Below are 27,343 nucleotides of genomic sequence, written 5' to 3' on the forward strand. Positions count from 1 at the left end.
GGCCGTCTAGGCTCTTTGCTTAGATGCCGAGACCCATACTTCTCGCCATGGCCTTCATCTGAGGATTGTTCTGTACCATGTTCATCATCTGGCCCATGTCAGGCATTCCTCCAGGGAACATGCCCTGCAGAGCACTCATGTCAGGCATACCACCTCCCATACCGGGCATTCCACCCATTCCGGGCATACCGCCCATTCCAGGCATTCCTCCCATGCCGGGCATTCCTCCGGCTCCTCCGCCCATCATCTGCTGGGCCCGTCTTTGAGCTGCAGCCATCTGGGCAGGGTTGTTCTGGGCGTTCTGCATTCGTGACATCATGCCGTTCTTGCCGCCCATTCGCGACGCCATGGAGGCCATCATCTTCTGCTGCTGAAGCACCTCCTCGACTTCCCGGATGGAGGTTCCCGAGCCCCGGGCAACTCGTGTGATACGAGAAGGCACCTCCTTGAAAATGGATCCATCCGAATCCAGCTCCTTCTGGTTCATAGAGTCGAGAATGTAGATCATTCGCTTGATTCGACGGGTACCCTCTTCGTCGGAAATGGAAGACGCCATGCCCGAGAGTCCCGGAATCATGCCAGCAATGGAGGACAACGATCCCATCTTGAGCATGTTGCCCATCTGGTCTCTGAGATCCGCCAGTGTGAAAATACCCTCCTGAATGTGCTCCATGGTTTTCTTCTGGTCGAGATTCAGACTCTGCATCGTCTCCATGAGACCTTGGAGGTCGCCGATACCGAGCAGCTTGGAAATGAACTGCTTGGGCGAAAACGCCTCGAGATCGTGAATGTGCTCTCCGGTACCAATGAAAATGATGGGGGTGTTTGTGGCTGCCACCGCAGAAATAGCTCCTCCACCCTTGGCGTGTCCGTCCATCTTGGTGAGGATGATGGAACCAAAGTCGGAGGCGTCCTTGAAGGCACGTGACTGGGGCTCGGCGGCCTGGCCAATGGAGGCGTCGAGCACCATGATTGTCGAGTCCGGTTTCACAGCAGCGCCAATATCCACCATTTCCGTAAACAGTTCGCTTTCCTGTCGATGTCGTCCGGAGGTGTCGACGATGATGATTTCAAACTTCTCCTTCTTGAACTTGGCTACTCCCTCGGCTGCCACCGCCACGGGGTCTGTTTCTGTGTACGAGCCAAAGAAGGGGATCTTGGCCTTGGTGGCGTTCTGTTTGAGCTGGTCAAACGCTCCAGCTCGGAAGGTATCGGCACACACCAATCCCACCTTGAAGCCTCGCCGCTGGTAGTAGACAGCCAGCTTGGTACATGACGTGGTCTTTCCGGATCCCTGCAGACCCACAAACATGACCACATTGGACTTGCCCTTCTGCGGCTTGAACTTGGCGGCAGAAGCAGCGCTCTCGTCCACCCCAACCAGATTGACCAGCTCGTCAAACAACGCCTTTTGGATCACCTTCTTCTTGGAGGCACCGTTGGGCGTCGCCTTAACACTGTTCTTGACCTTTTGTCGAAGCTGTGAAACCAGCTTGATGTTCACATCGGACTCTAGAAGAGCCGAACATACCTCCTTGAGCATCGCATCCAGCGCCTCGTCAATATCGCCGCCCTTCGACAGGTTGGCAAACGCGCCGTTGATTCGTTTTCCGAGGTCTTCAAGAACCATCTTTAACGACTTGTACTTGTTCTGATCGTGACCACTGTAGTAGTGACGTAGATGCAGTAGGCGGGTCTGGGTGATCCGGTAGGGTAACTCGATAGAGTTTGACATAACCGATAACGTGAGATGTTGGTATATGGGGTCGACCCGTTGTTGGGAGATCACGTGATCCTCGAGGGGGTTTACGGGTGATATGTTTTTTGGCCGGTATTTTTTTTGTTTTTACCGGTATTTTGTGTTTTTTACCGGTATTTTGTGTTTTTTATCGGAATTTTCCATTTTTCAGATTTTTCCATTTTAAATTTCACCTCATATTCAACGCGCGTTTTATCACACTGTGACGGATTTTGTCACGTAGAAATGCATTTTATTTACACCATTTAATTCCCCAACTTTCGCTCTATCCAATGGTATACATATCTCAGCTGTCTCGGATATATAGCATCTTCTGAAGACCCTCCCCAGGTTCTCCTCTACTTGTAGTTGAAGTCGTCGCAATGGCAACTACTTACATGGGACGATGAGAACACCCACAGACAGGCTGGATTCAGATGATTTTGCAAGCAGTGCGGACTTTTGACCATGCCTCCAGAAGTCTCCAAGTTCACGGAGACCGAAACAGATTCTGTCAAGGAGGCCGTCCTGGAAGGAGAGGCATGTGCACATATTGTTGAAAATGATTCATGTACCGAGACGAAGAGCGAGGCTTATGCGCATATATTGTTGAAAACAACCCAGGGAGCGAGACAGAAGGTCCTTTCCTACGATCAGATCACTTCGGTCTGGGTTCAGAGTGGCTTTCCAGCCTGATTATGGGCGGGTGCTAAAGCTGACCAAAGAGAGAGAATTCAAGGCAAAGAAGAACGTGTGGATGGTGGTAAGATGATGACCTCGATTGCGAGCGTACAAACAGGACTTTACGCGGGGTTGTATGTCATGTTACTTCTTGACCCAGAGCTCCGCGATCTTGTTCCCAATTCCTATATAGCCGGACTCCAGTCGACTGATTGTAGTGGAGTGAGTGATACTGGGCAAATAGTTGAAATATAATCTTGATGAGACATGTTCATATTGGGGGTTATGTGATTCTTTTTGTTGCTATAGCTATATTAGATGGTGTTCTTGATGCTACTCACGTAGTACATACTACACCGTACGATTACTTGACATTAATTGTACTGAACTGAACTGAACTAATCAGAAAACTCGCTAAAGAACTTCGATTTGTCGTTCATCAAAAAGAACACTTGTGTTTCAGCGTAACTAGAGGACCAATATCTACCATTGAGGCGTCTACAGTAGAATTTCTCTCATGAGGTTGTCTGGATGTGGTGATAGAAGGGATATTGATCTAGAAGGCCTAACTCCGATCCTAGAAGAAAGTGAAACGTAGACAGTTGTGATTGGTATACCATCCACTTTGAAATGGTGCCAATGGTGTCTCTTACTGTCTTATGACAAACCTAGAGCGATTCTCTATCAATCAATCCTGTTTTTTCTACCTGTTTTCATACAAATATGTCACATATTCACGATAGTTGCTGTTGTCCTGTCCATGGTTTAAAACCTGTTGTTTTTTTTCTGCATATAAGTAAAGTTCAAACTGTGGTCTGCCACCCTTTGGCCATGGAAGCGTGAATTTATGGTGATTCCGGGACACCAAAGGCTAGATAGTTCATATTACTTCAAAATGTGAGATTTAGTATTGGTTTTGTACAATTTTCTTTCCGCTAGGAGCTCTAGATCCCAAGATATTATCCCCTAGGTTGATAATCTCCTTAACTAATTCCCAACTAAGTTCAAACTGCTCTACTAGAAAACGAAAAGTTAGCATTTCCTCAGGTTATTCCAGTTGGACTATCGTCCTTTCATTCTAGATATCCGAATCATGGGGCCAACCAATACCCACTCGATCTTCGAGATTCTGTCAGGATCCCAATTCGAACTCTCCGGTTCTAGATTGATAAAGGGTTGATACTAGTTCAGTTCAGCTCGCAAAAGAACTCAGCCAATTCGTCCGATTGAGTAACAAGATCCTCCTCCACCATCTCTGTGCCGTAGAAAAGCCATCTTGGAAAAGTAATTGTCAACTTGATGGTGTTTTGATATCTTCTTTGCCCATTGTTCAAGACTCATATCGACATCAAGTATCGTAACTGTAGAACTCACAAGTACAGTACAGTATGTACTGATGCTGAAATGGAGATGAGTTCCACAAGACCCTTGAAATTCCTAGAACGTTGCTGATCCGTCACTAGTGGCTCACACAATTGGAAGTTGACGCCGTTTCAGACACTTTATGTCTTCGAAACTGGATATCTCAGTCCACGGCTTCTTGCTGGCCACGAAAACCAACACACATTTCTTCTAACAAGACAAATCGCCCCCAGGCTAGATTCACGGGTTTCTCTTTTGCGCTCTTCCTCTTCACAGCATCTTCAGGCTGCTGAAATTGGCTTCTTATGGGGTACTCACTTGACGTAGTTCAACAAACGTTTCCGGGTCGACCAGAGAGTAGAGATAAGTCTGGATTTCAGAGAGCAAAAAAGGTAGTCCGTTGGGTCTCTTTTTATCACAAGAGCTAGTCCCTCTCGATGCTCCTGATCCCTAAACTAACCTGGAGGCTTCACATTGTCTCTCCTAAAACCCATATCACCCCTTGGTCCAACTCTTCAGCCAACCCGACAGCTCTTTCATCACCTCCTGAAGCTCAAATTGCAACTCTTATCCAGCCCCCATCCCACCTCCAATCTCACCGAAAAATTCTCCAGATCAGTGAGATTTTTATCTACCCCTTGTCAACGTATTCATCCTCTGAGCACCCCAACTCCTGCACTGTCCTCCATTAACCCACAATTTCAAAGTCCTCATACAGCTATCCCTGCTGAGATCTAAGTGTTCTTCAAAACCAGCTCAAAGAGATCTCAACTGTTGCAGCAGAATAACAGTTTCGCCACCGATTTGGTACCAATTTCCATCCGATTTTTCGCCCTCGTTGATGTTTGGAGTCTAGAACTGTGTGGGACTCCAGAAGACATAAAGGAACAGTGTCACGATACCAATTGTTTCCCGAATAAGCTGGTAGACGGAGAAAATAAACGTTGTTAGACGTCTTACCAACTTTTATGGACTATAAATAATGTCCATCAGCTCTCCGATCTCCTAGGAAAGTCCCACTACTCTCGTTTATCATCTACCTCCACATTATCAAGGTTCGCTCTATGTCACCGCTTAGCAATTTTAGGATGCATCAATTGCGGCCAATATTTCACAGATTTGGCTGAAAATCGAAAAGTAGCTATTAGTTCATCTTTATGGCCGATTTCTCGCTCCTCAAGGACAAATTTATCAAAATTCCCCTTCCACGGCGAAATCAAAATCCCCCGGTTTGGCGTGGCAAATAAAGTTTAGACATGCACATAGCTGCATAGATACACCTTCCCACTCCACATCATCATCACCACAACATGGACTTGGTACCAGGCAAACTGCGCTACCTGTGCATCTACAACCCGACTCTGGGGACCACGCAAAAGGAGTTACACAAACAGATCCTTTACTACCACTCGGAAGATGGTCCCGTGTCTGTGAACGAGCAGCTGCGGGAGATAGGTCTGGCGCAGGGCATGGTGGAGTTCAGCAAGGAGCTGAGTGGCGGCGAGAGATTGACGCACGTGACCTCAAAAAAGACGAGGACCTTGGTGGTCAATCTGGAGGGCGACATCTGGGCCGCTCTTTGTGTCCATCTGCCTGTGGAGGTCAGGAATGGGGTCGTTGGGGAGTACACCATGAAGGGGTTGAGTGGAGTTGATGTGATGATTGGAGAGTTGAGACAGTGCTGGGGGAGATGGAGGTTATTTAACGAACATGATGAACGTGACGTGAGTTACACGAGTCACGTGAGTGGCTTGAAGATTGATCTGAATACAGATCAAAGGGCTTCCAATAGCACAGGGTCTCTCGTTGCGACGAAACCCAAGAGCAGCTTATGCAACGAGGTAGTTCCTGACGAGTCACGTGATGGTGAGGAGACTAGTGACAATGTCAACAGCCAGTCACATGATCACAGCGATGCTGACCAGGAAGGTACCACAGATCACGACAAACCTGAGCCAGGAGACACCTCGACAGTGGTCCAGACCAATGGGTCGCGTGAACAGTCGCGTTATGTGCCGGAAGGTGCTACCAATGTTGGTGTTGGTGCAAGCGAAACAATTGAACCGGAGAGTTCCAGGTCTGATGGAAAGGCACATGATAGTTCACGTGATGAGGAAAATGGCAAATCTGATACAGTTGTTGACAATGGCAAAAAGTCACATGACCTGTCTGCATCTCAAATAACCCAGGGATCGACCACATCAGACTCGCTACGTTCGTCGGATGCTCTCTCCTCCTTTTTCAATGCCTTTTCCTCCTGCTGGAACCCCAATCTCCACTCCCGAGGCATCCTGGACTCCATTCCATACACGGAAATCGACCGGATCAAACTTTCCGAAGACACTACTCAAGTGATTGAGGCTGTTCTTTCCAAAGACCCCAACCTGGTTCACTGCAGCATCGCCCGAAGCGAGTCACGTGACCTTGGTAATCGCACGCAGGGCCACTCCAAAATTGTCTATTCCTCGTCACCCTGTTTCCCGCTATCTTTTTGGCTTCTGGAATGTTGCGACATTGGCGACGAAATGGCGTTTGCAGAGGAATCCGGGTTTGTGAGTCATGTGAGCATCCGCAAGTCACGTGCCCAACTCGCAGACTACGCCTCCGAGAACCCCAGTCCTAGTCCTACTTATATTAGTAAGCTAGGCACCTTGACTCAAAGCACAGTCTCCACTTTGACATCGTGGAACCCCTGGAAGCAGCATTACCCCAACTCGGAAGAAGCAATTGCTCCAGAAGACGATGTAGAAGATGGCAAGTTTGTGGTCAAGGGTAGAGTTGCGTGCACCAAGGAGTATGGTGTTTCCTACCTAGTCGTCTACCAGAGGGCCCCCTTAACTTTTGCCTTACTCTACAAAGACACTACAGACATTGTCTATCCCAATCTCAATCTCAAGCTCGCCTCTTTGGTGGAGCCTGTGGTTCGGGACATTGAGCGTGGTTCTGGAAACCCGCATTACCCTAAACTGCTCGCCTCTCCGGACCCCTTTTACTACATTGTGGTCGACTCTAAACAAAAGACGCTGACCACGAATCTTCGTCACGTGCCGTTCGACACGGAGGTGGTCAATTTTGTGAATCCCAACCCAGACCCTCACAATTCGGAGGTTGCGCATGTACATGCCCAATTTGGACGGTTGATGAGTCAGCAGGAGGCATTTCTGGGCCACGAGAAGCTGGCCAGGTCTAATCAGAACTGGTGGTTCTATTGGACCCGGTTGCCGGACCAACGGCAGATATATATGGCTAGAAAGTGGCTGAAAAGCAAGCCTTCTGCTGATGGTCATAGTGTGGTAAATGCGATGGGAAAGAGTGCAAAATTGTGGTTGGATGGGTATGTCAAAACTGGATTGACGTAGTGTGTCTTTGGGACCACTTGTTCACTAAATCAGTTCCACTCGACAACCTGTACTGCGCTAATGGTCCATGTATGATATTCAAACTAATGCATCAACGAACGGTTGGGTGGTCACATGAACTCATGTGACTTTCTGCTAACTCCAATGATATTACAAACAATGCATAGACTCCTAAAAGTCTCAGGAATCGTCATTGACTCTAGTTTCATTGTGCCATGACCACTAGCTCCAGTCACTTGCATGTTGGGATCACGTCAACTGCATGACTGTTGACTTCTGGTTCGCACTGGTGGTCTGCTAATTCTAGCATGTTGAGTCGCCGCCTCAGGGACTTAGTTGGGCGCTGAGGGTGCTATTACCGTGATTTGAAAGCTTGTATATCATTCAACCGTGTATGGTCTTACCATTAAAGAGATATTATCAAACTATACATCTCCACCTATAGATCTGGACGTCATAGACGGTAGTTTGTGTCTGGGATCACAGCTGGAGGAACTGACGAAGCTGGAATTATAGCTTTATCTTCAGTTTCTTTTCCTATAAATTATCCTTCCATTCTTTTATAATCACATCACTCTATGGCACATTTCATCTTCTACAGTTGTGACTGTACTCGAAGTTGTACACACTGAACATACCACTTCGTCGACTTCCCCTGATAGCTAGACAAACAGACTCTTCAGAATGTAAAACAGTCCAGTCCGATCCTTGGCTAATCCTTCTCCGCAACTAAATCAGATCTCCAGCTAGTTATTACTGTGCTAGTGAATCTAGCCGTGGATTTTCAGCTTAGTCTTAGGAGGAACTCCTCGATCGTAGTTGATTACTTGACAAACACACAAACAAGACTGTAAATATCTCGGCCAGTGTTCTATGAAAACAACGAATTTCCAACTACAAGTTCTTCTCTCGCTCCTGGAAGCTGACTAGGGGTCATACTGACTAGCAATGGTCACCTGCCTCCTAGCCCAATATCTCCTCTATACTCTGGAACACCACAGCTACTGAGACGACATAGACAATATCTAGACGTTCAAGTGTTTTGTCGGAAAATTCCAAAGTCCGTTTTTCGTTTTCTTGTCTATATATTTTTCTGTTCCCTACAGTACATCTCTTCTGGTCAGGATATTGACACTTCTGCTTAAGTGACAGCCACTTCTTCCCACGTTACTGGCACTTCTGGTCACTTGACCGAGCTTGCTGAAACTGGTCACGTGTCAAACATCGTTTCCGGACACTCTGGGGTCGAAACTTCTTCCCAGGTGGTTTCGGGTTCTGTTCACGGCGGCCTTGTCCAGACTACCACTCCTTTTCCTACCTTTCCCATGACCACCACTGTCTACGATTTTGACAACTATTTCTCAGACTTACCCCAACGTTCTCATTCCGGTCAATCCTACCTGGAAGTCCGATTTTGAGTGTCTCTACCATCTGTCTCAGCAGTGTCCCTGTCTGCAGTTCATCGGGGTCACCACCTCCTACAATGTTGCGCCTCTGTTTGCTCTGGAGGGCTCCATTTACCCCGAGATTGAGCCTCCGTTTCGAAACTGCGTCGGCTGGGTTCTCAAGCCGACCCAAAAGTGGGTTGGCATTTCCTCCAATAGGCGATTGAGTGAGGTGAACAAGACTCTTGACTCTCAAACCCAGCAGCTCAACGAAATGAAGGTGATTTCCGAGAAGCCCCAAGTTATGCTCTCGTCCGAGAATTTGCCAGATTCTGCGAGGGGTCTTATCAGAAGGCCATGTCCAAAAAGGATCCGCAAACTATTCGAGACCGGGCCACCAATATCCCCTCCAAGCGTCTGCACTTATGAACCTCCAGGACCAGACTCGTGGACTGGGATGGACCAAGGAGCTCCGATCTAAGGCTCTTTCTGGCGAAAATGAGTACCAAGACAATCTTTCAATCGAGAAAGATTCGCACTCAGACATTGCCGATAATCATGGTCTCTTCAAAGGCAAATCTGCTAACAAGAACAATTTTGTTCGCAGCGATGGGGCCAGTCATGATATTAGTGCTGGCCATTCTGAAATCGATACTGACAGGAACCATTCTTCATATCACCCGACTAACATGCACCACTGGGATGTCTTCTCCAAGTACATCCACAAGAACGACCTGAAACTTTCTGACAGATATGATTCTAGAGACAGACGACAGCTCGATTCGGAAATTTTCAACTCCAACTCGAGACACCAGTCCAGACCCCGTGACTCCCTTCAACACGACTCCCGACGCTCTAACAACTTGTAACGTGCCCAATCAGTGAGCCACGCCTATGACTAATACGACTCGGGGTCTAGATATGACTCTCGTCTCGACTCCGAATGGGACTTTGGCTAGCCACTCACGTGGCTCACGTGGCTCACGTTGCGCGTGTGACTACAGTAATTCATAAGGCTCTGGTGACTCCCGTGACTCCCGCAACTTCCGCAACTCCCGCCACCCACGATATCGATCCAGATATGCAGACTCCCGAATCTACGAGTCTAGATGTGGGGATGATATTATCCGATCCAGATAGTGAGCTGATAGCAACAGCTATTATTTCTAGTTTGTATTGTTTGGTGTAATTGATTGATTGACTTGATGACGAGAGTGAAGTTGAGGGAAAAGAGGTCGTACGGGCAAGATCCTATCATGTCTCTTCTAAGTATGTACTGTAGTGTAGTGGGAAAAAGATATCTGGCTTTGTTATTATCAGTTTTGAGAACTATCAACGCGATTTGGTCTTTTGATTTGGCTTTCTGATTTGGTCCTTCTTGGTTCAGTGGTCTGTCTATTGTTCACCCGATTATCACCACTCCAAGGAGGAGTTGAACGGACCTGCATCTGAACAAAGACAACTACTTGTAGTTTTTCAACTGTATACCTTAAAATCGAAGAACAAAAATCAACGCCATCGAGAAATTTGGGCTCGCGCTAATTAATAGGAAAATAGCGCTAGGAGACTCAGTAGAGTCGATTTGCTTCGGCTCAAATCCCGATGGAGCATTTTCATGGCCATTTTGGTGATTTTTTGGAGAATTGTTATCAAAAAACGCGAAAGTGGAAGATTTTGAGTTTAATAAAAGTAAATATATGGAACATTTGAAGGCGTTTTTGGAGGCCATAGTATGGCACAATAATGAAAAGACATTGGTATTTGAAGTCCATGATTCTTCATTCATAGAATTAGGTCCCATGACAAAAAATCTGACTTTGAAAACGAACATTTTCAGCTGAATAGGAGCGTCCTTTATGTTGTCTTCTCGTTGACAGAATACTTCCATCAATAATAGACGGTAGACCGGTGTAACTTCTCAATTGAAACGTTTAAAAAATACTGGCCCAATCAGAGACTTTCTTCTGCTAATCAAACTCAACAATATATATATACATATCAGAAACCCAGCTAGTAGTTTCCAGACAGGTCTGCTCCGAGTAGACGTGCGAGCTTTAGCTCAGCTGCGAACAGCAATCACTCCTGCTAAGCCATTCACCGTCGAAGTTGCAGGCTGTATAGAGCTGTTTCTGCGTATCACCTTGTCTCCAACCGCAATCTTGCTTTGAACTGGGAGCAGAACTTGATGACACGGACAAAAGATAGCGTTTGCCGTCGTTCTAGCATCAGCCAGGGAAACCAGGTAACAATCCACACCATGTATCAATGACCCTCACCAGTCACTCGGTTCGAAATTTTGAGATTCTCGTAGTCAAGTTGGTTAATCCAAGTGACTACAAAAGAGATTTTCCTCAATAAATCCATCGACACTAGTTCAGCAAACTTCTTGGCTCCAACGTAGTTGAAAACCACGTTTCCTAGAGCCACAGTCTCTTGTCGAGTAATAGTATTCCAGTCTTTTTCGGACAGTGACAATTCCATAACCGTAGAAAGTTTCTTGAAGACATTTTCAAGCTCATTTTCACTCTTAGTCTCGCCCAGTCATTCAATCACAAGTCTGCCATTGACCAGGTACCTCTTGATCGTTGGCATACTCTTCTCAAGCAGTGCCAATGACGGTATGACCTGAATTGGGGGCATCTGCATCTGCCTTAGGGGCGTATTTGACATTCGGGCTGCTGTTAAGCCAGTCGACCCGGTAACAAGAGTGGCGGGCAACGTGTAGATAGTGGTGGGGTTTTGATTAATGGTTCTTGTTTCTTTCACATCTCCTCTGGCTAAATATTGGTGGAAACCCTCAGGCAGACGGGGCTAAGACGACCTGCTTACACTCGTGACGACCTTGGAGAGGAGAGTTTTCAAAACGGAAACTTGCAGTGGGTTGGCCTAAGCGAGTTGTTTGCAGTAGTATCTATCACCTGGCTCCATCTTGCCAAATCCATATTACAATATGTTTAAAGACCCTACTTGGAGAGAATAATCGTGTGTCGCCGACATATTACCGCTATCTGTCGCTGGAGATCTTCTTTGGATTCATCTGTCTCTTTGTCAGTATTGTTCATAACTCCCCATCTTTCCACTACAGCTCCTCTAATACATTCTACAAGTTCATAACTCTTCATTATCTATTGCTCCTGCTTCACCTGTGCTTTGGGCTCCTCAGAAGCCTCCTCCTTCTTCACCTCCAACATCTTCCTCTCAACTCCTTCAACAACCAACGGTCTATACTTGCCCAGAACCTGCTTGAAACCGCCTCTCAGACTCTCATTCTCCTGGTAAACCTCCTCAATGACATCGAGACAGTAGTCTCGGGTAGGAGGACGCAGCATGATAAGATACTTGAGCGACCGAACACCAATAACCGACCGATCAGGGTCAATCAGAAGATGCTTGAGCTTACTAACCAGGCCGTAATCGAGCTCGGGAAGCTCGCCCACCAGTCTGATGAAATACTTCCAGTTGTCGGGATCAATGGTCTGAACAAGAGTGTCCATGATACGGGAAGCATACTCGTAGTAGACAGACGTGGCTGGAGTAACTTTACCGTACCGGATCAGCTCCGAGTACCATTCTTCGTTGAGCCAGGTCATGACGTCCTCGAAATTCGCTGTAAACGCCGTAGTGGCCATGTTCAACAGCTGGTTTCGAATGTGAGTGGAAAGTTGGACCTTGAGAGAGTCGGCAGGCTCGGTTTCGGGGTCATAAGCAAGACCACGGCTCAACAATCGACTCAAAATCACCATCCACGAACCGCCGGTCCATTCGTTGATAGCCAGCTTGGAAATGGCATTCTTCTGGATATCCAGCGACTTGGCTGTTGCCACCGCTACGTCCTTTTGTGTCAAAAACCGCGACACGATTTCGGTTCCGGCCGTAAGCTTTTCAGACTCTGAAAGGGGCTCGGGGGGTGGCAGTTGGAAAGTGACTGCTGAGTCGGTTTCGGTCTGTGAATAGTCGGAAGAAACTCGGGAGTCGAGCGAGGAATCACGTGAAACAGGAGAGTCGCGTGATTCCATGGAGACGTCGCGGGATCGAGAGCGGGAACCGGTGTTGTGCGACTGAGCCCGTCCGCGAGATCGGGAGTCGTCCCTCTCGTCGTCGTCGTCTTCACGGGACCCGGACCGGTAGTCTCGCGACTCGCTTCGTCTGTTCTGGATATCACGTGACTCAGATCTGGACTTCTTGGCCTCTTCCTTGGCCTTTTCTTGTTGTTGCCAATTGTCCCATCTTTGCTTCACCACTCCAACTCGACTTCTAAGAACCGCTTCGTCTACGCTCAGCAAACCGGTGAGCGCGATTTGAAGCGCCAGTTGCTGGGGTAACGTCCGGGCGTCGAAAGCCACCAACGGGTCGTTGGCAGGAATCAGAGTGAACAGAGCGCTATATGAGTCTGCATTGGGGGGCATGGTGGTGCTCATGGATACAGGAGTAGGTGTAGATGCATTGGTGGTCGGCTCCTCCGTCTTCTGGCGCTTGGTCACGTGATCGTCGACTGGGGCCGGTCGTTTTCGGCCCACCTCGGCCAGAAACCGTTCCATTCTGTGTCGCAGCTGCACGTGGATCTTGTTACGTAAGCAGTGGGTAACCAGCATTTTGAGCGACTTTTCGCAGAAGCGAACGGCGAGTTTGGAAGTGAATTTCGTCTCCATAGCCACCGGGTCCACCGCCAACACCGTTTGCAGAATTCTGTTGCCGTACTCGGGTCTTTGTTTGAGAATGGGGGCCAGAGCAAACACGGTTGCTGTGAAAATGGGTTCTGCGATTTTCTGGTTGTCATGTGACAAGTCGTCACCAGTGAGGTTGCCTAGGAGGCGGTCCAGACTACCCTGGCCCTCGGCCTCGAGTGATCTGTGGATGAGCGGGTGGTTAGGCGGCACCATGCTCATGTTGGCCTCGGCTGACGGCTTTGATCTGGCGGCCAGACGCGGGTCAGCAGGACCTGATTGGCCCCGTGACTGGACGAGCACGAGCTGCTGGGCAAATTTGATGCATGCTATTTCGACCGAGGGTGAAGGGTCGTTGCTCCAGATGGACGTGATCCGCTCTTTGAGGGAGGTCAGAGTGGACCATTCGGAGGAGAGTTTCGGGTTGAGGGAGACCGCGGAGAAGACCAGGGGGTAGATGAGGGCGGAAAGGAGAATAGGGGTTTTGGGCTGGGTTAGTGGGAAACGAAAGCAAAGGCCCGAGGACCGAGGACTAAGCGGACAACAGTAGGACGTAATACAACGAATACCAGAGTTTGAGCGGACAATCGGGAGTTGATGTCTCTAGAATAGTAATGTCTCTGGACAGCACCATATCTCTAGACAACATCAGTCTCGACAGCAACTCCTCTCTAGATAAGACATATGTCTAGAAGACATACATCAATCCTAGACAGCAGTAACAAAAACGGTGCAGTCAGAGGGACAATATCCATAGTTGCTCTGGAGGCAGAAACAACTGAAATAGACAACCAGAGCTACATGTCCAGCCAGAATTGACCAGAATCCACAGGAGTCAAGCAGTAGGAGGCACGCCTGTCCGAAAATTGGAGAGAAACACTGGATCTGTTGGCACTTCTGAAACGCTTCAATTCGCATATATAGCTAATGAAGCATTGTCAGTGATGCAAAGACGGTTCCACTGACTAAGTAGACAGACATTTTCTATAGCGAAAGACTGCGATGCGCTAGGCTAGATCGTCAACCGTCTGTCAGTGGGGAACGCAAAACGGCCAAAAACCTCCCCTGCCACGTCACATGACCTGATGCGTGTCTCTCCGTCTAGTTGCTATGTCATTTTTGTCCCAAACACATGTTCTTGTCCTTGACAGCATTGGGATGGTGGACCCAGAAAGATGCAATCAGTCGATGATGACTCCAGGAGCATACTGGGGGGCCACCAACACGGTCGCCGAAGTTCTACAATAATGGATAAGAGTCACGTGTGGAAAAGTGTGACGTCTGGATCTGTGTCGATACTGGTGTCGTTGAATCAGTCCACGTTGTCGAGAAAACAAACCCCGCAAGCTAAACGTTGAGTCGATCACGCAGTGGGTCGTCTGTCGGATCAACGTCCAACTCAGAGATAGTACAACGCCATAAACTAGACACAACGGCCATTACAGTTGACAATTGCGGTTTGCGTCGTTGTCACAAGAACAGTCATGTGACTTAAAAAATGCTGAGGGCAACCTCAGGCAGGTCAGGGTCACTTGATCTTGTCCAGTCCCTACAGTCACATAGTACTCACCTCTCCATTCAGCAACTTGTCCACCACCGTCAGCGCCTTGAGCGCCAGCTCGCGTCGTTTCTCCAGCGCCAATACCGACGCCAGCGCATCAAGCAGAAAGTCCGCCAGCCACTGTTGCAGCTCCTTCTCGGGACGAGAAGCCAGCTCCAGTAGAGACGGCACATACTGCTCGTATAGCGCGGCGTCCTTGGCGGCCATGTCTGCGACCTGGCCAAGACTCGCCAGCTGTTCTGTTAATGACATGGTGATCGAACACGGTTGACAAACGGTTGCAAAAGGATCGAAAAACGATCGAAAAACGATTGGCAAACGATTGACAAACGATTGGTACAATTACTGTCTTGTGTGTGGTGTCAAAGACAGTGTGCAGTGGGCGGGAGAAAGTTGAGTTGGGACTGGCAAACTTTATCTGGACTGTATTTCATGGGTGTGAGGTGAAACGGGGGGAGGGACCAAGAATGGGATTGGCGAGGAGAGAGATGAAACGGAGAATTGAAGGATGTTTATCATGGGATTTTGAAGGAATGTGATGTTTTGGGCGTCAATTTGGCCAAAATCGAAGACACTCTGGGGAAATAAAGCTGGGTGTTCTACATGAAGATTACAAGAGTTAATTGAAGAGAGCATATTGTACGAACTCTGGATGGTCAGAATGGTCAATACTGGCAGCGTCACTCTGAAGAGCTTTATACACTTGTACTGTATTAGAAATTCCAAGCTGATCTCAATGGTATTTTCAGATTTCTATTAGACCAAAAATTACCACAATTGGAGTGATCAGAGTGCAAGTATAATTTCGACGGTATGTACTCTTTTTATGTTTTATATTTTATATAGGATGTAGTGTACACAGTGTACTTAGACTGAAGAAAATTAAAGCACGAGGACGACTACAAGTAGTTGTAGCATCTTAGAACGAGAATATACAAGAAAAAAGGGAAGTGGAAAAGAAAGATTGTGTTCGAAATGCTTCCCGGAAGCTACCAATACAGTACTCATTAGCGTCTTTGCTTCACTCCCGCCAATAGCTATGTTGGATCGTTGAAGCAGAATGCGACTACAGTATGTAGGGTGGTGTACCAACCAGACAAGATGTACTCGCAGTATGTGGGAATGGTAACGGACAAAAAAGGAGCTGGAAAAAAAACAGAAACTGGACTTTATGGTATCAAAATGATCACAATGAACTCAGGAAACCAACTCCAGAGGTCACGTGAGTTAGAAGGCGAAGACCACACCCAATATTTCTCAGGTCCAGCTGCTGAGCGAAGGAAGTGGGAATACTGTAGCATAGATTCAATCAACTATGATTTATCATAAAACCCGCTATGTATTTTCCCCATAAGTTCCACTTTAAAAAAACACACTCTGTAAGCCCCAAAAATTTCACTTTTTTTCTTTTTTTTTCTTCCCCTTTTTAACGTCATTCTGACGAGCTAAGATCGAACATACACTGCCTGCCAACAAGAGATCAAAGGGTCCTTCCAGTCCACTAAGAAGTGTCCAGAAACAGACCAAATTTTGACAGAACAATAATATATCGCGGATATTAAAATTAATTTCCAATTTTCAGCCAATCAAACGACCCACATTTCGCTAACAGACCCCGCAGACGTAACAATATATACGAGTGTACAGTATATACTGTACTTGTACTTGAGGCATGTACAGTATCAGTTCCAGTAAACACGCCACAGTATGGGAGAAATTATGGGAGCTGATGAAAAGTGCAACACTGACACGAATAGCACAAAAAGGGGAAATACCTCCCTCAGAGAACCAATCTCCACTCACCTCCAATACCCAGCTACCATCTTCAAAAATGCATGTTTTACCCATACCTCCATTTCTGTCCCTGTTCTGGCCACACCAAAAAAGAGAACCTTCCCATCCATTAACTCTGGCATACAATCATCATTTCTGGTATTTTTTAGACCACACACAATCATGTCAATCAATATCCTTCGTGACCGGCCATAATTACTCTAATAACGTGATACCACCCGAAAATCCCACTCAGAGCCCCCCCTGATCTCCCCTGATCTCCCCTGATCCCACCAGATCAATCTCTCTATCCCTAACCCAAGCGCATGTAGTATGCACAAGGTCGCACTCGTCTTCTCTATTTGGCGATGTCAATGGGAAATGGAGAGAGCAGGAAACGGGGGCACAAACAAGTGACATAAACGCATGCACAAACGTATATAAACGAGCCTCCTGAACATGATACCCTGGTCAACTACCAACTTACCCACCACCAACCACAATGCAACTACCCCCTCGGCCAGACTTTGACATTGCCACGCTGGTGGCATCAATAACGGTCCCGGAAACCGAGCTGGTGCTCGGTCAAATGCCTCTCGGTGCTCTCGAACAACTATATCAAAACAGACTGCGTCTGGCCATTCTGTTTGGAGTCAGAGTAGGAGCAGCAGTCCTGACCCTCATTGCCATGCATCTGATCAGCAAAAAAAACCGCACCAAGATCCTCTTTTTGGCCAACCAAATGTCGCTTATCATGCTCATTATTCACGCGGCTCTGTACTTCCGCTTCCTGCTAGGACCCTTTGCCTCGATGCTCATGATGGTCGCCTACATTGTGGACCCACGGTCCAATGTTTCCAACGACATCAGTGTGTCTGTGGCCACCAACGTGTTTATGATGCTGATGATCATGTCCGTGCAACTTTCTCTCGCGGTTCAAACTCGATCAGTTTTTCATGCCTGGCTCAAGTCTCGAATCTACGTTACCGTGGGGCTCATCTTGCTGTCCCTCGTCGTCTTTGTCTTCTGGACCACTCACACCATCGTCTCGTGTATCGTGCTGACTCATCCGACACGTGACTTGCCAAGTATGGGCTGGACACGGCTCGCCTCCGACGTATCCTTTGCCTGCTCAATTTCCTTTGCTTCTCTCGTGCTCCTGGCCAAACTCGTCACCGCCATCAGAGTCAGAAAAACCCTGGGCAAAAAACCCCTGGGATACACAAAGGTGCTGGTCATCATGTCGACACAGTCACTCGTCGTGCCTTCTATTCTCATCATTGTCAACTACGCTCTTCCCGAAAAGAACTCGTGGATTCTCTCCGGAGTGGCCTATCTCATGGTCGTTCTGTCTTTGCCCTTGTCTTCCATCTGGGCCACCGCAGTCCATGACGACGAGATGCAGAGCAATTATCTCCTGAGCGCGCTGAAAGACGGTCACGTGCAGCCCTCCGAATCGAAACTCAAGACAGTTTTCTTGAACAGACTGAGACCTTTCTCGACCACTACAAACAGAGATGACGAGAGCTCGGTGGACTCCCCGGCCATGCCTTCTCCCGAAAGCGACGTCACCTTTCTCAACACAGGTTTTGAATGTGATGAGAAAATGTGAATTGACCCAGAACATTATGGAACCTTTGAATGCCGCCCCATTTCGTTAACAGCTCTCACTCTAACCCTTCTGCTTATACCTTGTCTTAACTATACTAATGAATGAATGTGTGGATAGAGAGGTTGTAGAGTTGAATTTTTTTTCTGGTGGTACTGGACCCCACGGACCATTATTTTGAACTCGCTTTTAATAATCCAGCACTCTTTATAACTTTGGACCCTAGAGTATAGTGACTCGCTGTTACGAAGAGATTGGTGTAGATATCTACATAACTCCTTCAAAATTGCACTGATTAGAGATTTGAAAGTTGCATTAGAGACCGTTTTTCAAGACAAGTTCAGAGCTATCTCTGGATCTATAATCTCCTTACAAAAGCACCAAAAATCACTCCAAAGCACCAAAAAATCTAACGTTCACCAGCAGAGGTGAGCAACTGGCCTACTACACCAAAACCAACATCAATATTTGCACAAACTAGAAACACTACAACTTCCACTCGGAACATACCCAGTATCTCCACCCTCCGCCAAAACTCACCCTGGAGCATTGAAAATTCGTACACTGATTAAACGGAACTTTTGAACCTTTTAAATACTCTTGTAGAGTCATTTTTGGCTAAAATGTCTACAAAACAGGTTATACATTCTCAGTTCTCTCGTTACCGCCAGACAACTCGTATTCGTATCGTACTACGCCCGTAACCATGGTTACACGACATGACAACAAGAGATTTTTTTTTTTTTTTAAATTCGCTGGACCTCGGCTCAGTAGTTACTCTCAGAAGACACTCAAAGTGGAACTTGCAAGGGTTGAAAATGGCTGAAATCTTATCAGCATACTATCAAGGCGCTTATTTGAATCCATGTCGATTTTGGACCCTCCTCAAGCATTTCTTCATGAGTTAGAACGGTTCTTTTTTCACCCCCAAGACAGCCAAAACAAAACGCAAAACCTTAAACCGACGATCCTGTTTTTTTTTAAAAATATATATATATATATTATTTTATATACTATTTTAAATACATCTCCAACTAAACCCAATAATACATTAGACGAAACGCCCATATTCATAAGAAAATATCAAACCGACTTCATGTTGGTTACAGGGTACTGGCTACATATATAATGACAAATAAACCATGGCAAAAACACTTGTACAACCCCAGAAACGAAACTCCGATCAAATGTCAACTACTTTTACACTCTGTATCGTAGATAAATTAGTGATATAATATAGTACAAAAGAAGCTCTGCACCAGCAGACGCTTCTGTTAAAGACAGTGTCCTCCTCAGCATGCACCCAGCTACAAGCTCAGGTACAACAAGCAAAGACACAACCCATTCGTGAGCAAATGCAACCGATACGAATGAACAACCCCGTGAAACAACACAAAGAGGGCGAAATACGCCAGAAATGCAAAGGTGGCGTAGATCGCTCTCTTTGACTGCGGAAGACGGATCATGATGCCTCGGGACGCCGTCAGGACAAGCAGCAGAATAGGCAGAATGGCAGAAACCTCGTGATGAGACTCCAGAGGCGTGTGCCACTTGTTGGCCATGTTGTGCAGCCACACCACGAGGGTGGGGGCGTTAATGGGCAGCAGGAGCACCAACAATAACAACAACGAGTGCGTGTAGTTGATGAGATTGCGGTCGATGACAACACAGGGCTCAGACTTATTGTCTTTGTCTTCCGACTGCATCAGACGTCCGACTCGCGCTTTGCCAGCACCCATAGCCATCACCAGAACAGCTACCATGAACGCAAATTGATGCGGCACGATTTTGAATACCAACAACAGTAGAAACGAGATGGTGACAATGCGTCTCACTGAAAAGGGAGACTCCGGGGCGATAGGAGCAAGTCCTAGCATGTAGTAGCACTGACAAACCCACAGAGTAAGAATCTGAAGCAACCAGTGCAGAACCACAACGATGCCAGTAGCGATTACCAGGCTGACGGGACCCAGAAACCACAAGTGCGTGCCATTGAGCCCGAGGAAGAATTGCCCGGGCTGACTCATCTGCGGGTACAGAAGAGACACCAAAACATGCGGAACAAACGGAATCGCGCACGATCCCGCCAGAATCCACGGCAGCTGGAAGTCCACAAACACGTCCAGCGCGTCGCTGAGGGATACAAAGAGCTCTGTCGTGGTCCATACCCGCAGCTGGATCATGAGCAGACACAGAAAGACAAACATGGGGAAAATGGCAAACATTACACGGTAGAATCCGAGAAAGCGGCCCAGCGAGCCCCATAAGTCAATCTCCAGTGTCAGCGACAGCGACTCAGACGATCTCGACGACGAGTCGGTCCACAGATACAGCTCCGTGCCGGAGACGTCTCTTCCCTCTGCCAAAGGCATGTATGGAGCTCCACCATGAACAGCAACACGTGTTCCCTGCTCATAGCCACCACACAAGTTTGTACTAAACTTGGCTTCATGCAGCTGGGCGGAATACTGCATAAGGAGCGGGGCAAACAGAACGTCGTGCTCGGAGCCCATGCTCTTTTTCGCCTCACACTGGTATTCCATGGAAAAGGAGTCCGAGGTGGAGAGCCGGATAGAAAAGGCGACCAGAGAAGACCAAAAGTGGGGCAACGAGATTTTCGTCAACAAAGCCCGCTTCTCGGGTAGCTCAATGGTGAATCGGCCCACCTTGAGTACCTCCCACCATGTCGGAGCCGCGACAACGGCCATGTCTGAAGGGAGAGCCATTTCAGCAAGCAGATATGAATCCGACGAAATAGTTTCGGACATGGTGTTGTCGATGACCACCACGTACTGGAAGCCAGAAAGGGAGGATGCGTCTAATTGGATATACTCAGACAGAGAGGTGGACGAAATGGCGCTATCGACAGGTATGTCGTTATCTTCCCCAGTTTCCTCCTCCTCTGGAATCTTGGCGCCGGTGGCATACTTGATGGAAGAAGGCATGGCAACAGCTTCCCCAGCGACATTGGCACACACAAGCGTGTCCGTACCAACTCTCACGCCCTTTGACTTGCTCCCGTATCTCAAAAACGAGAACCCGTTGGTATCCACGTCTCCAGTGTTGGTTCGACACACGAGAATGTGCAAATCTTCCAGTGGCATGTTGGTTTTAACCAACAGCGATTTCCCCTTATCGACGGGCATGGCAAATGACCTGCTCATCTCGTTGATCTCGGATGCCTTGAGCACGGGAAACTTGAAGTAGCTCTTTGTCTTGACCAGCTGGTTGGGCGAATGGTCATTGATGATAATATTGGAAGTGGTGGTGAGGGGGGTGTTAATTGAGACGAGAGTGTCGAGAGTCAGTTTAGATGACTCAGACGCGTTCTGTGCCTTTTTCTCAACTCTCTCCATTCCAGAAAGAAAATACTCCTGAAACGTGTCCAACCTCGTGCTCACCTTTTCGGTGGTCTCCCCGGCCACCACTAACAACGTCTCAGCCACGACTCGTCGCAGCTGATGACACCAAACCATGGCTTGATGGTCGATGCTCATCCAGACGTCCGGGATGGACGTTGTAGCGACAGCAAAGCCGTTGGTCGGTGGAAGGAAAGTGTCGACCGAAGAATACTCTGCCGGAATCATCTGATCGCGAATGCCCCCGGTGACAGACACCAGAAGAGTGTCTTCGAGCTTGCCGCCAGGAACGGTCTCGGTTTTCCAGAACTCGTTGACGTTATGGTACAGACCGACGATGCCCTTGTCGAACGAGACTGGGGGAAGCACGTGGGGAGTGGCAAGCGTGAGAATGGTATTGATGGACCCGTGGATGTAGGAGTCCAGAGTGACCATTGTTCGGGCCACAATGCCACCCATGCTGTGGCCAATGACAATGACCGATGTGGGGGGGTTAGGGTGGGAGGAGTAGAGAGAGAGAATATATGCAATAGCCTGGTTGAGGTACTCGGCCTGATCGATGACGGTGGTTCCGTCGAACGCCGTGAGATCTTCTTGGAAGTTGACTGTGAAGAAGTCCAGCGGGAGGTCGTCGGGCCACTGGCTGGGAAGCTTGCCGTTAGACAGTGGTCGTTCGACGGCGTCCCTCCTGTCGTCACCAGACATGTCCCGTGCGGTAACCGCATCGCCCAGTCCCCTGACACCCTCTGTGTCACTCTCGGTATCTCCAAATGCAAAGGTGTTGAGTTTTTGTAATGCTGATTTCGGCCTGGCTGTCGAGCCATTTGCCCAAGTGTCTGCATCTGCGCCCGCTCGGCGCGGGTCGTGCCAGTACTGGACCGCGGCCTCGCCGGCTATGCTGCGGATCTGGCGCATGCTGCCTCCGTTTCCGGGCACAAACAGCACCGGGCGTCCACCCACCTCGCGGCTCAGATCCACGTCCAGCTCGCGGTACAGATGCAGCGAGTACTTGTGTGCCAGCGGGGTCTGGGTCGTGTTGAAGCCCGTCATGGCGATCATGTCGGGCTTCATGTAGCTCATATGGCACGAGTTTGTGTTGGACGAGTGCGTCGCCACCGTGGCCCACAGCACCAGGGCCAGCGCTGTTATTGCCAGCGCTGGGAACGTAGCTATGTGCATGGGGTGATGAAAGGGTGTTGTGTCGGCTGGTTTGTGTCGGTTGGTGTTGTCGGTTGGTGTTGTGGGTTGGTGTTGTGGGTTGTCTATGTGTCGTTTGGTTTGTGTCGTTTGGTTTGTGTCGTTTGGTTCTGCTTCTGTGTCCGTTGATCTGTCTGTGCGTCTCGACCGTACCTGGAGCCTCTTTCCACCGTTTTGCACCTCTTGCGTCCACCAAGAAGCGTCTGTGTCTGGCTAAGTATCTGTCGATGTGATATCGTGAAGTATTAAGTTGAGCCGCTGTGGGCCCAAAGCGTAACTTTAAAAAAGAAAAAAGGGAAGGAGGACAAGAAAAAAAAAAGAGTCAAAAAGTGACAGAAACAGACGAGACTAACCAGCAACTTTATGACCATACAGCAGACATAGGCACGGCTACAGCACCACCTCCAAAACGCCATATAATAGGGGGGAATCGGGCGGGAAAGACGAATCTGGACAATTTAGACGGCAGATAAAACACCGACCCATTTTTAAATGGCAAAATCTCTCCCGTTCTACCACTCCATAGTCCCCATTTATCCTACATTGTATTGTACACAGTATCTACAATGTAGTGTACCACACCCAACGTTGCACTATATATAGCAGTTATGATAAGAGGTCTACAAGACGACCGTATGAACGAGTAGAAGAACTCCTCGGCTCGTCTGGCAGAGAAAATCGACACCTCTGACAACCACAATCCATCGAAACACCTACCAAGGTACAAACACGTGTTGCAGTACGACTTCAACTCGACATGTCTGCAGCAGATTCAAGGCACCAAGTCGCTCGTACTCGCACCGCCATAATATGAGTACGCCTTGGTTGCAATTTTTGCCGTCATAAATCAATTCATGTTACACAAAAACGGCGCCAGGTTGCACCGACGCAATCAGCCCAATTACTTGTAGTGCTCATCATGCAATCAAAGCTTGGGCGGCTCTATCGACTCCATCTCCAGATCTCGAGACACGGCTCAAGGGCGGGACGGATAAGATGCAAGTCTTTCGGGGTCGGAGCCAGACGGAGGAATGCAGTCAACTCGGGCTGTAGTAACGTCAGAAGGAAAATAAAAGTACCAGAAGAATCAGCACATCACCACGAATACAATGATACCAAAAAATCACCCTCTTGAAATACAAAAATCGTCCCAAAATCATCCTCAAGCCAATGCTTTGGCTCAACTCTACTCGCTCCGCCAAAAAAGCCAAAACCGCCCAGCTTGAGGCAGTGCTAACCAGCCGAAAACGTCACTCAACAGGGAGCTAAAAAAAAGGGGTTGGAATTTGCCCCGGTCATGACACAAACACGACCCGGACGCGTCGTCAGATGTCCGCCAATACAAGTGTATATGCCATTTCGGGTCACGTGTTTTTACCTTCCCCCACCGTCCCCCTTGCCAATCCTCCACCATCTTAAACCAAGTGGATCCAAACGGAGACGTTGGAACCCACATGGTCAAAAACCGTCGAGATGCGCAAGCTTCGCCGCGGTCACGTGATCCCTTAGGAGAACTCTCTCGTGCGACTCTCCCCATTCTCTGGTCTCTGGTCGTGTTTTTTCTAGGTTTCCATGCCCACGTCAAGATGTCAAGCAAAGCACTGTTACCCGACGGGCTTGTGCGTGCGGAAAAGGACATTTCGTCGTCATTGGCAGCTTCCCAAACGTGTACAAAAATCTCAGAAACCAATATCGCTCTGGGGGTCCGAAAAACAACCTTCAATACACCCCAACGCCGTCCAAAGTGGCCGACCCACTCCTTCCCTGGAGAGTTTCAATACCCGAGCTGAAAGACCCAATTTTGCCCAGAAGGAAATTCTCAACATATCCCTGGAACGGGAATCGCGTTTGGAATCGATTGGTAAACTCGTTATCTCAATAGACCCGGGATTTCGTCTACAAATGCACATTTTATCCGCCCCCTCTCCCGCTCATTAAACCTCCAACCTAATCTCCACGACAATATCACGTTTCCACTCGACCAAAACCCGCCGTTGCACGCAAATGGCGCCAGTTTGAGACCCACCACGTATCCCTTGATGGGCTCCTAGACCAGCCCAACGGACCTTTGTCCACACGCTCTCCTGGAGACACTAATAGCCACTACCGTATTAGCTCGCAACTTTGATCTGAGATGAGCACTGCGCGAGATGACAGATGAGACCATGCCAGGGGGCGGAACAATGTCGTAACAAGAGGGAGACGACATGTTCGGATGCACTTAGCCAGTTCCAGAATCGATGACTAATCAACACTTCTCCCAATTCCCCATTCACACTTCCCTTGCAGCTTATCTCATTGCACCCCACTTGGCCCTGTAAATGCCGCACAAACTATCGCTAGTGCCTACTGCTGATAAGAAGAGGGTTTGGAGACGATGGGAAGCAGCCGGCTGGAACGTGTACAAGTCCCCATTTTGATCACGTGATTCTTTCTGCCCCCGGGTTCGTCCGATCCTGGGTTTTTCCGGGTGACGTCATGCATCTCTCTACTCTCTGTTGTCCCCCCCTCGCTACGCCTACGCCTCGGCCGCGGCTTGGCAGGTCTTGGCAACGCTTGGCACGCGCCCTATTGCACCCAAAGTTTCCCGCAACCAGACCCAAACAGTCCAGCTCGCCCGATTAGGTCGCCGGTGCAAGGCGGCCAAAGTTACTTTTGATCAGGAGAAGGGTTTTTGAGGAGTATATGGCGGTTTTCCAACCTGTTTAGCTGGTTTAAAAGTTGTGTTTGGTTCAATTTCTGCCCTATTTCCTCTTTTTCAGCATTATCCGGGCCAAATTTCCACCTCTTTTCCCTTTATTTCCCCCCCTACTTTCTCTACTACCGTTTTTCCACCTCCCCATATCCTCCTCCTCTCATTGGCTGTGCTGCCAGCCGTATGTTGTGAACATGCAACTATCTGCGCATTTTTTTTTTTCGCCAGCAAGCTTCTATACGGACCTGCATGTCTCGCATAGTAGCTTTGGGTCACGTGACGCGAGCCGAGTGGGGAGCAACCCTGAGATATTTGCTCTGTGGGGTGGGATGGGTGTGTCGGGGTAGTAATTTATGTTCATGTGATGGGGGATCTGAAGAGTGTATTTTGATGGTATTTGAGGTGCGATTCCGATGGTGGGTTTTTTAGTCTCGTTGAATGTGTATTTTCCAACTACCGGGGCATTTGTAGATTTGTGATCAAGTAAAATGGCGCAAAATTCTTAGGGTTTAGTTGGCGAAAAGTAACTACCGATATCCGGGCTACAGAGATATAAGACCGCTCTTATGATCAGCTCATTTCGGTCGGTACACAAGTGAGCGTGTTGAGGCGGAAGAATGCGGCATTAACTGGTGGTAAGGCGGCAGTTGGTGGTATAATGGGTTGGACCGTGGACGTTGGGCGGACTGGACTAATCCTGGATTGGGCTCGGTCCAAGTTTAGTTGGTATTAGTTAATATGGCGGCCAGACCGGGAGCAACAGAGGGTCTATATTGAGAAGCTAGAGAGTTGCAAGAGTTGTGAAAGTTGGTCAGAATGTTGTAGGGGGGCTGGATGAAGGATGTCTAGGTTGTCTGTTTGTTTTTTTCCATAGAAGTTTCCGATATATAGGCAGATTTGGGCTTTACACCGTTTTCAATCTAGTTAGAAATGCACCCACCGAAAGCGAAAGAGAATCGGAATATGAGCAACGGAAGAAAATAGCAGCAACTGTTAGGTTGAAACAGCAGAAACAGTTCTTTTGACACAGCGGAAACAGATATTTTGCACCATTGACTGCGCTGGAAGATTTACCGAAGGATGACGCCTGTCATGGTGAGTTGTGTGTTGCGTGGTTTGGAACAGCATACCCGGAGGTACGAGTCAACTTATTGGAGGAGGCGAGTTCCTGAAAAGAGGTGAAAGGGTGTGAAGACAAATAAGGATGGGAATCATGAATTACTTCTTGACAGGCTTCCGTTTTACGCCGTTTAGTAGCTGAATTGGTGAATATGGTGGAGAAGGAAATTTGTTGGAATTTGTTGGGTATTTGTTGAAACAAAAGTTGTGCTGGGGGTTTCAATTCGCTGCTAGAGGAACTTTAGAAAATTGGAAAGTATTCTATTAATGTAAAAAGACATATGTTTTCAACAAAAATGTCCAAAAAAGTGCCTCTTGTAGTACATTTATATTGGTTAATTGTGCGTTTTGGGATTTGATCTGAACTAGAGTTTGTTGACATTTTAGAAAAGAATTGCTTATATTTGTTCAGCGTGTTGTTGACTTTGATCTTGTACCAGTACATACAGTACATATCAGTGGCAAGAGGGCCTCTGGAGAAGGAACACAATGAAAATCGTAGTGAAAGAGCCGAAACTGCTCCTCCTCTGGTAAATTACTCATCATTTCTTCACTAAACGTTCAGTCACTGTTGACTGGCTGGTGATAGGTTCATGGCAGGACTGGGAAAGGAGAAAGCTAGCAAAGTCGCAGATATGACCTCCGTTAGTTCCGTGTACTCCGTGACTCCGTGACCCCGTGACACCGTTGACTCCATTGATTCCGTTGACTCTACCCAGACTGTTCTCTTCCTTCAATCACGCACCTGGGAAAAAAAAAATGTTGAAGCGAAGGGATAAGAAGACATGAAGATAGGGGCGAAGATGACCAGAGCAATGAAATTGCTTCAATCTATCTAATG

The 27,343-nt window shown here is 48.0% G+C and overlaps 9 protein-coding genes across 9 annotated transcripts; 4 read left to right on the top strand and 5 right to left on the bottom strand.

The window, feature by feature from the left end:
* Positions 1 to 19: 19 nt before the first annotated feature.
* YALI1_F05661g (uncharacterized protein) lies at positions 20 to 1,735 on the bottom strand (the record flags this gene model as incomplete). The annotated part of the gene is made up of 1 exon (XM_504966.3): positions 20 to 1,735. One exon carries the CDS (start codon positions 1,733 to 1,735, stop codon positions 20 to 22), a length of 1,716 nt encoding a protein of 571 aa, XP_504966.2.
* Positions 1,736 to 5,091: 3,356 nt separating this feature from the next.
* On the top strand, positions 5,092 to 7,140 carry YALI1_F05695g (uncharacterized protein; the record flags this gene model as incomplete). Its single annotated transcript, XM_504967.3, has 1 exon — positions 5,092 to 7,140. One exon carries the CDS (start codon positions 5,092 to 5,094, stop codon positions 7,138 to 7,140), a length of 2,049 nt encoding a protein of 682 aa, XP_504967.3.
* A 4,510-nt stretch (positions 7,141 to 11,650) lies between these two features.
* YALI1_F05781g (uncharacterized protein) lies at positions 11,651 to 15,002 on the bottom strand (the record flags this gene model as incomplete). Its single annotated transcript, XM_068283248.1, has 2 exons — positions 11,651 to 13,679; positions 14,761 to 15,002. 2 exons carry the CDS (start codon positions 15,000 to 15,002, stop codon positions 11,651 to 11,653), a joined length of 2,271 nt encoding a protein of 756 aa, XP_068139349.1.
* A 2,023-nt stretch (positions 15,003 to 17,025) lies between these two features.
* Positions 17,026 to 18,135, top strand: YALI1_F05814g (uncharacterized protein; the record flags this gene model as incomplete). Its single annotated transcript, XM_504969.3, has 1 exon — positions 17,026 to 18,135. The coding sequence occupies one exon, from the start codon at positions 17,026 to 17,028 to the stop codon at positions 18,133 to 18,135; it is 1,110 nt and encodes a 369-aa protein (XP_504969.3).
* Positions 18,136 to 19,439: 1,304 nt separating this feature from the next.
* YALI1_F05871g (uncharacterized protein) lies at positions 19,440 to 22,670 on the bottom strand (the record flags this gene model as incomplete). The annotated part of the gene is made up of 1 exon (XM_504970.3): positions 19,440 to 22,670. The coding sequence occupies one exon, from the start codon at positions 22,668 to 22,670 to the stop codon at positions 19,440 to 19,442; it is 3,231 nt and encodes a 1,076-aa protein (XP_504970.3).
* Positions 22,671 to 23,180: 510 nt separating this feature from the next.
* YALI1_F05876g (uncharacterized protein) lies at positions 23,181 to 23,534 on the top strand (the record flags this gene model as incomplete). Its single annotated transcript, XM_068283249.1, has 2 exons — positions 23,181 to 23,275; positions 23,333 to 23,534. 2 exons carry the CDS (start codon positions 23,181 to 23,183, stop codon positions 23,532 to 23,534), a joined length of 297 nt encoding a protein of 98 aa, XP_068139350.1.
* A 340-nt stretch (positions 23,535 to 23,874) lies between these two features.
* Positions 23,875 to 24,327, bottom strand: YALI1_F05887g (uncharacterized protein; the record flags this gene model as incomplete). The annotated part of the gene is made up of 1 exon (XM_068283250.1): positions 23,875 to 24,327. One exon carries the CDS (start codon positions 24,325 to 24,327, stop codon positions 23,875 to 23,877), a length of 453 nt encoding a protein of 150 aa, XP_068139351.1.
* Positions 24,328 to 24,928: 601 nt separating this feature from the next.
* On the top strand, positions 24,929 to 25,313 carry YALI1_F05893g (uncharacterized protein; the record flags this gene model as incomplete). The annotated part of the gene is made up of 2 exons (XM_068283251.1): positions 24,929 to 25,005; positions 25,049 to 25,313. The coding sequence occupies 2 exons, from the start codon at positions 24,929 to 24,931 to the stop codon at positions 25,311 to 25,313; spliced, it is 342 nt and encodes a 113-aa protein (XP_068139352.1).
* Positions 25,314 to 25,452: 139 nt separating this feature from the next.
* On the bottom strand, positions 25,453 to 25,744 carry YALI1_F05900g (uncharacterized protein; the record flags this gene model as incomplete). The annotated part of the gene is made up of 2 exons (XM_068283252.1): positions 25,453 to 25,618; positions 25,665 to 25,744. The coding sequence occupies 2 exons, from the start codon at positions 25,742 to 25,744 to the stop codon at positions 25,453 to 25,455; spliced, it is 246 nt and encodes an 81-aa protein (XP_068139353.1).
* Between the last annotated feature and the right edge of the window lie 1,599 nt (positions 25,745 to 27,343).

The sequence above is a fragment of the Yarrowia lipolytica genome, chromosome 1F (assembly GCF_001761485.1).
Source record: "Yarrowia lipolytica chromosome 1F, complete sequence".
Taxonomy (NCBI): domain Eukaryota; kingdom Fungi; phylum Ascomycota; class Dipodascomycetes; order Dipodascales; genus Yarrowia; species Yarrowia lipolytica.